The sequence below is a fragment of the Mus pahari genome, chromosome 10 (genome assembly GCF_900095145.1).
Source record: "Mus pahari chromosome 10, PAHARI_EIJ_v1.1, whole genome shotgun sequence".
NCBI lineage: Eukaryota > Metazoa > Chordata > Mammalia > Rodentia > Muridae > Mus > Mus pahari.
This window is the reverse complement of record NC_034599.1, coordinates 70,254,323-70,266,924: the sequence shown is the minus strand read 5'-3', so window position 1 is coordinate 70,266,924 and position 12,602 is coordinate 70,254,323. Positions and strand designations below refer to the sequence as shown.

At 41.7% G+C, this 12,602-nt stretch overlaps 1 protein-coding gene across 1 annotated transcript in view; it reads left to right on the top strand.

Annotated features, from left to right (window-relative positions):
- Window positions 1–12,602, top strand: part of Tmod3 (tropomodulin 3) — a 57,878-nt gene that overhangs the window by 40,896 nt on the left and 4,380 nt on the right. The window contains exons 4-9 of the mRNA XM_021206138.1: window positions 425–547; window positions 1,768–1,857; window positions 3,751–3,881; window positions 5,266–5,373; window positions 7,368–7,511; window positions 9,354–9,498. Coding sequence (XP_021061797.1) covers window positions 425–547; window positions 1,768–1,857; window positions 3,751–3,881; window positions 5,266–5,373; window positions 7,368–7,511; window positions 9,354–9,498 — 741 coding nt within the window. The remainder of the gene's footprint in view (window positions 1–424; window positions 548–1,767; window positions 1,858–3,750; window positions 3,882–5,265; window positions 5,374–7,367; window positions 7,512–9,353; window positions 9,499–12,602) is intronic.

Genomic DNA, 12,602 nt, shown 5'->3' with positions numbered 1-12,602 from the left:
GCCATTTTTAATTTCAGAGATGGGAAGATTTTTCAGTTATTCTTGCTTTCTAGCATGTGTAGCCAGTATATTGCTGTAGATGTTGGGGGTTTTTTTTTTTTTTTTTTTTTTTTTTTTTTTTTTTTTCGAGACAGGGTTTCTCTGTGTAGCCCTGGCTGTCCTGGAACTGGAACTCTCTGTGTAGTCCTGGCTGTCCTGGAACTCTAACTCTGTAGACCAGGCTAGCCTCAAACTCAGAAATCTTCCTGCCTCTGCCTCCCAAGTGCTGGGATTAAAGGCATGTGCCACCACTGCCCGGCTAGATGTTGGTTTTGACCTGCTTGTCTATTTCAGTTGCATGTGCCTTACCTGGTGAGAGAGAGGGGCAAAGATGGCAATGATGTAGTGACAGCAGTGATAAATAACAAATGCTTTTGTTTTTCAGGGAAAATTTTTATCCCCAAACAGAAGCCAGCGCAGACTTTTACAGAAGAAACTATATCCCTTGACCCAGAGCTAGAAGAAGCTTTGACGAGTGCTTCAGACACAGAGCTATGTGACCTTGCAGGTATCTATCTCCCGAGGCGCGGGTGGTGGGGAGGAGGGGTTTGCATAAGTGTGGCATGGGGCAAGCCATACAGGGCCCATCTTCATGCATTAGACAAATGCCTGCTTTGTACAACAAATCTCACAGTTGGATTCCTTTACATACTCTCTATGGTGAAATTTTATAGTGATAAAATGTCTTATTTGATGATATTCCTATGTTGCTGTATTTTAGTCTTTCTAACAACAACAAAGGCTGTTCCATCAGCTGGTGAGCCTGTGCAGTCCAATCACTAAGAAAAGCCTCCAGGGTCACCGTCTGCCCTGCTTTATGGAGAGTAAATAGAAATCAGGATCTGTAGTCACTTCCCCAACTTCATTGAATGACAAGGAGTACTGCTGACTTCTGTATCCCCGTGGCCAGCTTCTTTCCCAGTTACTCTTCCCACTTACTATGCAAACGCCCATTTTCCTGGGTAGAAAATGTGACATGTAGGAAGATCCTCATACCCGATAACCCAATGACATGTTGAAAAGTAGAGTGAAGGTTCCCAGGAAGGACCTTGGAAGGCGGGAGAGAGTATGTGTTGTCACAACTCCAGAAGGTGGTATATTCCTTATGGAGCAGAGCACTGGGGGGCTTTATAAATAGAAGCTTCATCAGAGAGCACATCAAAGAATTTGAATGCTTCTCAAAGTGCTGCTTTATTCTACATGAAAGAACTTAACAGCACTTACTGTATCACATGTGCCGTCATGCCTGGCCTTCTGCTCTGTCTTTGTATATATAGTGTTATGTTGCTGCAACCCTAGACGGTGAACAGTAAGAGCATCTTTTCACTTTCCTCTCTTCGCCACCAGATGGAGCTAAGCGCAGGTTTTCCTTTAAGGTCAGCCTGCCTCACCCTGTAGTCTAACTTAAAAGATGTTAGGAAATAACAAGGGTATTGGTGAGAATAGATGAGAGGTTGTTGGTGATTTCTGACCACGACCTCACCTCTTCCTCCTGTTTGGGGATGTAACTTCCATTTTCAGTTTAGTGGGGAAGTGTCTGGAGAATGTTAAAATACTTAAAAGTTTTTGTTTGCAAACTGGGTACTGTGCTCACCTATAGTCACAGCTACATGGAGGGCTTCGGCCCAGGAGTTAGAGGCCTGCCTGAGACACAGCAAGGCTCCACGTAAAAATGGGAAGGTTTAGAGCAGGTAGAAGTGGAAAGCTAACTCTCTTCTGTCTCTGCAGCTATTCTTGGGATGCACAATCTGATTGCAGACACACCGTTCTGTGATGTGCTGGGAAGTAGCAATGGTGTCAGCCAAGAACATTTTCCCAGTGAGTTACTAAAATGCCTTGTGAATTCTAATCCTTTGCTTCCTCCATGTATTAACTTTGGTAGTTATTATACCAGATATCCAAATATTATATATACATGTGCCAAACCTAAAATTTAAGTTTGATATTGCTATCAAGAAAGCCATTAAGGTTTAGTCAGGTGTTGTGATTCATGTTTATAATCTCAAAATTAAGAATGCTTCCTGAGCCTCCTCCTGAAGAGGTGGTGGTAGCAAGGCACCTCTTCCGCCTCCCTCCCGGCGACTTCGTCTTTTTCTGAACTTTCCCTCCCTCCCTCCCTCCCTTCCCTCCCTCCCTCCCTTCCTTCCCTTTCTCCCTCCCCTTCTTCCTTCCTTCCTTGCATTTAGGGGTCAGTGGTCAACCTATATGAGTCTATTCTTTCTATCATGTGGGTCCCAAGAATCAAAAGGTCACCAGACTGGCAGTAAACACCTCCCTGCTGGGCCATCTCACCAGCCTTCTTTTTTCCCCCCTAAAATTTTTAAAAGTCAAACCTTCTTATTTTTGTTACTTTACGCATAAGCAAAAAACACACATACACACATATACACTATATATATATATATATATATATATATATATATATATATATATATATATCACAAATTCAAGACTTTAAATATATAACTCAATGCTATTATTAAACACAAAAAAATAATAGTTACTTCATATCTGAAATTCGATGTGTATAAACTTTTCTTACTTTCAAAAATAAGTCATCCTTATTTCAAATCAGACTCCAAGTAAGGTTACACATTACATTTGTTTGGTTTTCCGTCTCTTTTTCCTTTCTTTAAAAAACCTTTTGCCATGTTGTACATGTGTGTACATGTGTAGATCTGAGACAACTTGTGGGAGTTAGCTGTCTCCTATGGGTCCCAGAGAGTAAACTCGTGTGTAGGCTTAGCATTAAACACCTTTACCTGCTGAGCTATCTCATCAGCCCAAAACTCCCAGAATATGGGAACTGTATTCTTCACAGTTCCTCTCCTCAACATCCTCCCCCCTGCCATGTCGTTTATTTCACCAGTGAACTAGGTTATTTGCCAAATAAAACTTCCACCTACTGCATGTGGTTTACTGCAACCCTGGGTTGTTAGTTTATGTTTCTGTCTCCCGTGATTCTATGAACCATTAGGTCTAATGGCTAGGCCAGATGTGAACGTGGGGATTTTGCTTTGGTTAATATTGTGGGGAGTTGGCAAACGCTTAAATTCTACAGTGTATAAGTGTGGTCCCTCAGCTTTGGAGATGTCAAGACTGACTGATGGTTGAGGAACTGTGTGCTGTGTGATGCTCACTTCTAATCTCAGCCCTCGAGAATCTAAAGCAGAGAGTATGGCAAGGCTTGGCAGCCTTGTTTACATGGCAGGGCTCAGCGTTAGAACCAGAGGCAGGGAAAAAAGAGATGAGCTGACTCAGCACCATCCACTTACCGTCCCTGTGAGCCTTTCATGTAATTGTAGCATCCCATGGAACTATTTTAAGTCAAGTCTTATTTTTGTTAGTTTGTCTCCATATACATATATATGTCTCACAAATTAAGAGCATTTAAAAAACATAACCCAATGCCATTATTAGATGCTGAAGCTTTAAATACTCCCGTGGTTTTGTAAAACTGAGAACTCCCTCATTTCCATTCCGAGAAGTGCTCCTCCATCTGCCACAGTCCACTAGCTGGAAGAAAGCCAACTCCTTAAATGTAAAGGGAAGCAAACCTACTCAGTAACACTCATTGGTGACATAAATAACTGCAACATATAAAGGGTTTTTAGCAGTTATGCAGAGTGGGGATAGATGGCCCAGTTGCTGTGTATCTCCCCTCCTTCTTAGCCTCTCAGTCAGCCCTTCTCTTTCTATTTGCTCCTGCAGATGTGGTTAAAGGGGAAAAGATTCTTCCGGTGTTTGATGAGCCACCAAATCCAACCAATGTTGAAGAGAGTTTGAAGAGAATTAGGGAAAATGATGCCCGTCTTGTTGAAGTTAATTTGAATAATATAAAAGTAAGTATGTTAAGCCTGCAATATACATATGTATCAACATCAACACATGTTTGCTATGAGTCAGTGGAACCCAAGGTAATAATGTAATGGTTCTGGTATATAGTCTTATCTCCTTTCTTTAAGGTGAAGTATACTAACGGTATATGAACATAGATTCCGTCCAAGTTTAGAAATTCAGTGTTATAGAAAGTATTTAGGGCTAGAGAGATGGCTCAGCAGGTTAAGAGCACTGACTGCTCTTCTGAAGGTCCTGAGTTCAAATCCCAGCAACCACATGGTGGCTCACAACCACCCATAATGAGATCTGACCCTCTCTTCTGGTGTGTCTGAAGACAGCCACAGTGTACTTGCATATAACAATAAACAAATCTTTAAAAAGAAAAGACCATCTTTAAAGAGTTTATTATATAAAAATGTAAGTCCTACACATAGTAAATTAATTTTTTTTAAAATACTGCCCACTTTTTTTGAGACAGGGTTCTTCTGTGTAGCCCTGACTGCCCTGAAACTCACTCTATAGATCCACCTACCTCTGTCTCCTGAGTACTGGGATTAAAAGCACCACCACTGCCCAGCAAAATACTGCCTACTTGTAAGAACATTAGCCTTTTGGTTTTTGTTTTAATCGGTTATTAAATGAAGGTATTTTTAGTATAATTAAGTAAAATTCTTTTAGTGTACAGTCCTGAGTTGTACAAGCTGTAAGATACCACTGTCGAGTTGTAAAACAAAAAATAAATGACTGACTGATGGATATAAAGGCCACTGTCCCGGTAGACACTCTTTAGGTCCCTCTGTTATCCCCTGTCCATCCTGACTACTACTCACTCTGCCATCTCCAGCCTTCAAAATGGGATTAGGTGTGCAGCTTTCTGAGTCTAGCCTTTGGCAGAGTGCACTCAAGACTCTCCCATGTTGGGTAGGTTTCACTAAGTTGTTCTTTTTCACTGTGGAGTTTTTCTCGCATAGGTTTCGCTGTGATTTGTTTATTCACAAGTCACTTAGTCAACATGGATTGCTTCCAGTTTAGAATGGTTATGTGTCAAGTAGCTGCACATGTGTGACGTCTTTGAAAAAATAAATACAGGTTTTGTATCTCTTGACCAAATGCCTAGAAACTGGCTTTCTTACTGGTTTTTGTTTTCTGGTTTTTTTGGTTTTTTTTGTTTTTTTTTTTTTCAAATTCTTATTACTGATAGTTTGTTTGTTTTGAGGCAAGGTCTCTCTGTATAGTACTGGCTATCCTAGAACTCTGTGTAGACTAGGCTGTTTGTATGCTTCCTGAGTATATTTTAAAGCAAACAGTAAGTATAAATGTATTTGATGGATTGAGCTTCCTGAAAACTAAAATGTTGATGGTGTTTCATGTTTCTTGTCTTTCAAGAATATCCCAATTCCAACTCTAAAAGATTTTGCAAAAACTTTGGAAGCCAACACGCATGTGAAACATTTCAGTCTCGCAGCCACCAGGAGCAATGACCCCGTGGCTGTTGTAAGTATGCTGTGATTGACATTGTCATTCCCAACTGATGTCTACAGACCTGTGAGTTACAGTGAGATTAAACCAATTTGTTTTGTGAGTCAGGATCTCCTATAGTCCAGGGCTCTGTGTAAGGGAAGATGGTCTTGAACTCCCTGGTTCTCCTGCCTCTACTTCCCAAGTGTTGGGATTATAGATCTATACCACTGCACCCACTTAAACTGTGACTCCCCTTCACATTTATCTATCCATGTATTTGATATGTGTGTGTGTGTACACGTGTGTATGTTCGCGCGTGTGTGCACATGTGTTACAGTGTGTATGTGGAGGTCAGAGGATAACTTGTAAGAATTGCTTCCCTCCTTCCACCACTATATGGGTCCCAGAGATGGAATTTGGGTTGTCAAGGTTCACAGCCAGTACCCTACCCACTGAGCCATATCATTAGCCCTAATTTTATATATATATGTGTGTATATATATATATATATATATATACATATATATATATATGTGTGTGTGTGTGTGTGTGTATATATATATATATATATATGTGTGTGTGTGTGTGTGTGTATACTATATATATAACATATACATATACCTATACATACATATATATGCGTGTGTGTATATATATAGATATATATAACCTACATATACCTATACATATATAACTGTGTTTCTCAGTCCTCCCACTTCACTAGTCCCACCCAGATTCTTCCTTCTCTCCCCAAACTCTGAACGCTGGGGTGATCCAGAGCTTTCTGCTTTTCACCTTCACTGCTGCCTGGGCAAGCTCATTTCAATGCATGCTGGTGACTCCAGCGCTCTTGCCTCCTTCATATCCCTGTTTTTAACTTTGCCCTCACACCCAGCCACCTTCCAAGTAGCTGTGCTTGGACATCTAACAGGACTGAATGCCCGAGCTGCCCTATGCCTCCTTTTCTCTCCTTCTCCTACATGGCAGTGGTAGTCTGCTTCCGGGCTGGTGAGATGAATCAGCAGGTAAAGGCGCTTGCTCCGCTGACCTGGCGACTTTAGTTCAGTGCTCAGAACTCGCATAAAGGGAGAGAGAGAACCAACGACAGAGTTTCCCCCTGACCTCCACATGTACACCATAATGCATGTGCATCCACACACTTCATAAACACACACAGACACAATCATCTTTTTTAATCGCCTGGATCTGGGTGCGGTGGTGCACACCTTCAATCCCAGCAGGCTGAGCAGAAGCAGGATGATCTCTGCTCCAGGCCAGCGAGGGCAGCGCTGCACCAAAGGGCCATGGGGAAGGCTGGAGCTGGAGCTCAGTTAGTAGAGGGTTTCACATGCGTGAAGCCCTGGCCTTGTCCCCAGCACCACAAGCTGAATGTGGTTGCACATACTTAATCCCAAGATATACTTACAATGCCTGCAATTCGGGAAGTAGAGCCAAAAGAGATCAGAAGTTCAAGGCCATCTCAGCCTGGGACTCATAGGGCCAGCTTAGGCTACGTGACCCCCTGTCTTTAGCTGAGATGCTGGCGCACGCTTTTAATCCCAACATTTGGGAGGCAGAGGCAGGTGGATCTCCTAGTGCTAGGCCAGCCTGATCTACAGAGTGAGTTCCAGGCCAGCCATGGCTACACAGAGAAACACTCAAAGGGGAAAAGGGAGGAAAGAAAAAATATTTTCAGTCTCCAGCCGTCTCTCACAGTTTTATTACTCCTGTCCTGGTCCAAGCAGAGTTCTCTCCCTGAATTATTGCAGTTGTCTCTCATTGAGCCGCCTCTGAAGAGTTAAAAGATGGTAACACCAGGGTATTACATGTGACCGAGTAGTGTAAGGGTTATTTATATATGGTGATGTGCATGGGATAAGTAAATACACAAGAGACTGAGCAGTGGTGTCTAAAACTGCAATGGTGCTGAGAGAGAAAGTTAAATTCATGAGTTTATGTATGGCACATGCAGCGAAAAATAGGTGCTATCAGATTTTAATCTCCAAATATTTTCTCTCGATGTCTAGGCTTTTGCAGATATGCTGAAAGTGAACAGAACTTTGAAGAGCTTAAATATGGAGTCCAACTTCATCACAGGCGCTGGAGTTTTAGCACTGATGGATGCTTTGAGAGATAATGAGACCCTGACAGAGCTCAAGATTGACAATCAGGTTTGTGGTTTACAGTAGCAACTCGAAGGAAACTGTAGCCCCCACTGCATATGGAGACTAGAAGCTTTGGATTCCCAGAACTGGAGAAAATATGGTTGTGAGCCACCGGCTGTGGGTGCTAGGATCTGGACCTGGGTCCTCTGAAAGAACAGCAAGGGTTCTTAGCTGCTGAGCCCTCTCACCAGTCTCACAGACAGAAGTTTTTAAAGGGGGAAAATATACTTGCTAGAAATATTTCCATATAGAGCAATTATTCATTTTTTATTTAAAAAATAGTTTTAGGAACTGGGGAGATGGCTCAGTGGTGACGTTCTTGCTGCATAATCATGTGGACCTGGATTCAGCACCCACAGAAAAACAGAATGCTGCAACATCTAATCTGGAGAAGCAGAGACAGGCAGATCCCACAGGCTCACTGGCCTGCCAACTTAACCAAAACAATAAACTTCTAGTTCAGTGAAAAACTGTGTCTCAAAAAATAAGGTGGAGAATGATAGAAAAAAAATAGTGTCAGCCTCTGACACATGTGTATTGGCAAATGCACCTGTAACCATGTGCGCGTGCACATACGCACAAAATAACTTCAGTTATTTGAAAAGATATTTGGCAAATGATTCCCTGAGTTCTTCAAAATAAATTTGTAGACTACAAAAATAGAAAGATTTGTTTATAATTGAGCCAAAATCCTTCTTAATTCATGATCTCAAATTTTTAACTGAGTTGTAACTCAGTATGTGATTTTTGTGATAAAGTCCTGGATGCTTATCCTTGTTGCAATACATGTCAAAACTCCCATGTGTACATGCATTTCTATTTGGGAGCTGTTAATGTTGTGGAGCTAGAGAGATGGCTCTGTAGTTAAGAGCCCTTGTTGCTCTTGGAGAGGACCTGGGTTCAATTTCTAGCATCTAATGGTAGCTCTAATGCATTTTCTGATCTTCATGGGCACCAGACATACACATGGTGTACAGACAGACACACAGGCAGGCAGGCAAAACACTTATATGCTCATATGCATGAAATTTTTTTTAAAAATCAAAAAATAAGAAAAATAATGTTCTCATGAATATTCATATATAACTTTTTTATGAACTTACATGTTTATTTCTTGGGCCTTATACCTACAAGTAGAATTGCTGGAGAGTATGATAATTCTGTATTTCGAGCAATTACCAAGGGCCCACTTTTCTACATTCTTGGGAATTACTTCAAGAAACAAAACAAATTCAGGCTCACACTATACCGTAGCCCAGACTGTTCTTGATCTAGGATCAAGCATTCCTCCCACCTCAGCCTACCCGGTACCTGGAACTCTAAGTACACACTACCATGCCTGATGCTTACCCATCTTCTCCTTTAGTTAGTTTGTTGGTTTGGGTCTGTTGGGGCCAAGGTTGAGACAGAGTCTCATGTAGGCCAGGCTAACCTCCACCTTCTCTGTATGAGAGGATGACCTTAAATTTCTGCTGTCAGCTCCCAGTATGGGGTCACAGGTGTGCACCACCACAGCTGTATACGTGGTGCTGGGATTGAAGCCAGGGCTTTGTGGACATCCGGCAGCAGTGCCAGCCAGACTTTTTCCTCAGTCCTTTCTGTCTTCTCCATCATACACATCCTTGAGGGTCTGAGGTGCATTCATGGTAGCTACACTTTATTGCTGTATGTGTTGTTGGTGTGTCTATTGAACTTTTAAAAATGTGGTTTTTTGTGTGTGTATGTTGTGGAAGTTTGGAAAAATTGGAGACTAGCACAATCAGTGTGGGACTGGAAATCCTAAATCTTAATTACCTAAAAAATGTTTTGATCTGGTTTATTAATATTCTTTATTTATGATTCTTTCAGAGACAGCAGTTGGGTACCTCTGTAGAATTAGAAATGGCCAAGATGCTTGAGGAAAATACGAATATCCTTAAATTTGGATATCAGTTCACACAGCAGGGACCCCGAACCAGGGCAGCCAACGCGATAACGAAGAACAATGACTTAGGTAAGATTTATGTGGTACTGAGTCATATTTCCGAAATACAATACTAAGCTATTTTTAGAAATAATTTTTAACATAGAAAAAGTACCTGTCTTTAGTGTCTAATACTGTTGGGTCCTTTATACCGCGAGTCAGACCCAAACCAGGCTGTAGTAGTCTTCCTGTGTTAAGCCAACTTCTGTGACAAACACATGATAGCTTTAAGTAAAGCTTTTTATTCTTGGTTGTTAGTTATTCCTTGTGCTTTGAAATAAAGAGTTCGATACCACCAGAAAGCATCTGGTCTATTTATCAAGCAGACCCAGGCAGAAATTCAGCTTTCTATTATGAAGCACAGAATAAGTCCAGTTTGACTCCCGCCTCCCTGATGTGCAGGGTCTGCCTGCCACACCGGCCTGCCTCCATTCCTTTTACCACTGAGTTGTGCTCTCTGACTGAAATGAATTCTGTAGCTCTGGATGAGATATAAATGTGGGCTTCATAATTTTATATCTCTGCATTTCCAGAAAGTGACTTTCCTTTTAAATGCTATTTGCCACTAAAATGTTTTGCAGGATTCATTACAGGAAGAATAATAAGTCCTCAACAGGGCGGTATCTCCAAGCAATGTAGTTCTTTTAAGCTTCAGCCATGTTCGCATTTATATTGCTGTAGTTTGTTCTTTAATCCAAGTTACCTGAGCTATGCCAGGTATGTTTAATTCCCTGTCTATGCCAGGTGCCCATAGGTGTTTTAGCCACTTGTTTTCAAAAAAGAAAACATCCCTTTGCTGTGTACTTGGTTCCAGATGTAGTTTTCAGTCACCAACTTGTCTTAGTGTTGGTTCACTCCCGCAAGTGTTTTGACTCTGCTGTTCAGAGTGTTTCTTAAATCTGGACTGAACTTTGTAAATAGCTGAGAGCTTTCCTTTCCTTAGGGATTCAGATTTAGAAAAGGGTGTACATATTGAACCCTTAACAGGTATTCTAATTCTGTTGTGGGCAGTCCCTCACTGAAATAGCTTATTTCTCTGGGTATTAGGAGATATTTGTGTTTCTGAGTCTGATATTAATACATACCTTAAACACATGTGTCATATATATTTTCTACTTACCACATTTGTTATACTTTTAAAATTGCCTTTTATCTTATAAGTTAGTTGTAGTTCATTTAACGTGTCTGTCTCCCGATAAACTTTGTTTTTGAGCAGGGTCTTGCCATTACAACATGTTGGCTCATGCTAGCTAAATTAGTTGGTTTGGGGCGGGCCGGGTGGCTCATTGGGTAAAGTGGTTGCTACTGAAGCCTGACAGCCTGAGTTTGATCCTCAGAACCCATGTAACGATGCAAAGAAAGACTCAGTGCCAAAACGTTTGCTCCAACCACACACACACACACACACACACACACAAACACACACACACCATGACACACATACACACATGTATTCACACAGCATACACAAGAATAATATATAAACATTTTAAAACAAAATAATGTTTTCAAACATTACAGTTTCTTTAGCATGGAGACCATGTTGCTGTCAGGAGCCATGGTCAAAATCATATCTGGCCCATAGTAGGTATTTAGTAAAAGTGGATACACCTTGGGGATTAGAGTACTTGCCTAGCATGTTCAAGGTCCTGGATTTTTTTTTTTAAGATTTATTTATTTATTTTATGTAAGTACACTGTAGCTGTCTTCAGACACTCCCAAAGAGGGAGTCAGATCTTGTTAAGGGTGGTTGTGAGCCACCATGTGGTTGCTGGGATTTGAACTCTGCACCTTTAGAAGAGCAGTCAGGTACTCTTACCCTCTGAGCCATCTCACCAGCCCAGGGTCCTGGATTTGATCTCTAGCAAAAAAAAAAAAGAAGAAGGAGGAGGAGGAGGAGGAGGAGGAGGAGGAGGAGGAGGAGGGGTGGGGGAGAATGAAGAGAGGGAGGGAGGACGTGAATGCGGCAGTAGAATTTTTATTTATTCAGTTACAGTTTTCTGGTAACTGCATCATCTTAAAATGGGCCAGGAGGATCTTCCATTTCCCTCTCCTCTAAACTACCTTGAATCCCCAAATGCAACCAATATCACCCCTGGTCATCTCTGTCACAGGTAGATGACACCCACAGGAATTTCATAATTGCAGCCCATAAACATAGTACGGAAGTCACTCTTTGCAAGGTCTCAGCAGGTAGTAAGACTTACTTACTTAGCTACCATGAACGATCAAGAACTTTATTCATGGAAAGAAATTGGACCAGGTAGATAAGAAGGACAGCAAGTAACAAAGAATAATCAAAAGTGGTGCTCTGCCCTTTGCTCTCTGCCCTCTGCCCTTTGCCCTTTGCCCTCTGCCTTTTGCCCTTTGCCTCGTGCACATAGCAGCTGCCTCAGATCTGCTCCATAGTCACTGTCTGTCAGTGCACTGCGGTCTCTGTCTGTAGATAGAGAGCCTGGGACCATGCTTCCTAACACGTAGATTCTAGCTGTGTGACAAGACTCAAAACTGACACAGTCTCCTGGGCAAGTGACTTTCTTCGGCTCACAAATGGGACTATGGCAGATCTCTGTTGTCACTCTTATAACATCTTCTCATTGTTTTCTCACTCTCAGCTATCCACTGAAACCCTCCTCCTACTCGCCATCTCTCCAGCTGAGAAGTGTCACAGCTATAACAGAAAAGAGGTTGTATGGGACACATGCAGTATGCACTTCACCTTGGCGTCTCGAGCTTTTCACCTGTGCGCTAGCTAACTGCATACTTAGCTTTCTGTGGATTTTTGTTTGCTGTGCTCTTTCTTGTAGATCCTGTCTGTAAGATTTTCTAACATTATTATTTTTTTTTTTTGTAGCATGCATTTTAACATCTGAAATGGTTTGCCAAAAACAGCTAAACCCTGCCTTAAGAGTTGCCTGACGTTTCCCTTTTTTGGGTATATTTGTATTTGTTTCAGGTCTCCTTGGCTTTTTTCTCCCTAACTTTTCAGTAGACACTTGAAACTTGTTGCTCCTCCCATAGGTTAGAGTCAGGGAAGCATTAGCAGGTGAGTACAGTTCACAGAGACTGTCGTATCCTTTGCCTTTATTTTCTGACTCCACCCAGACAATGATGGGGCAGTTCTTTTTTCTTTT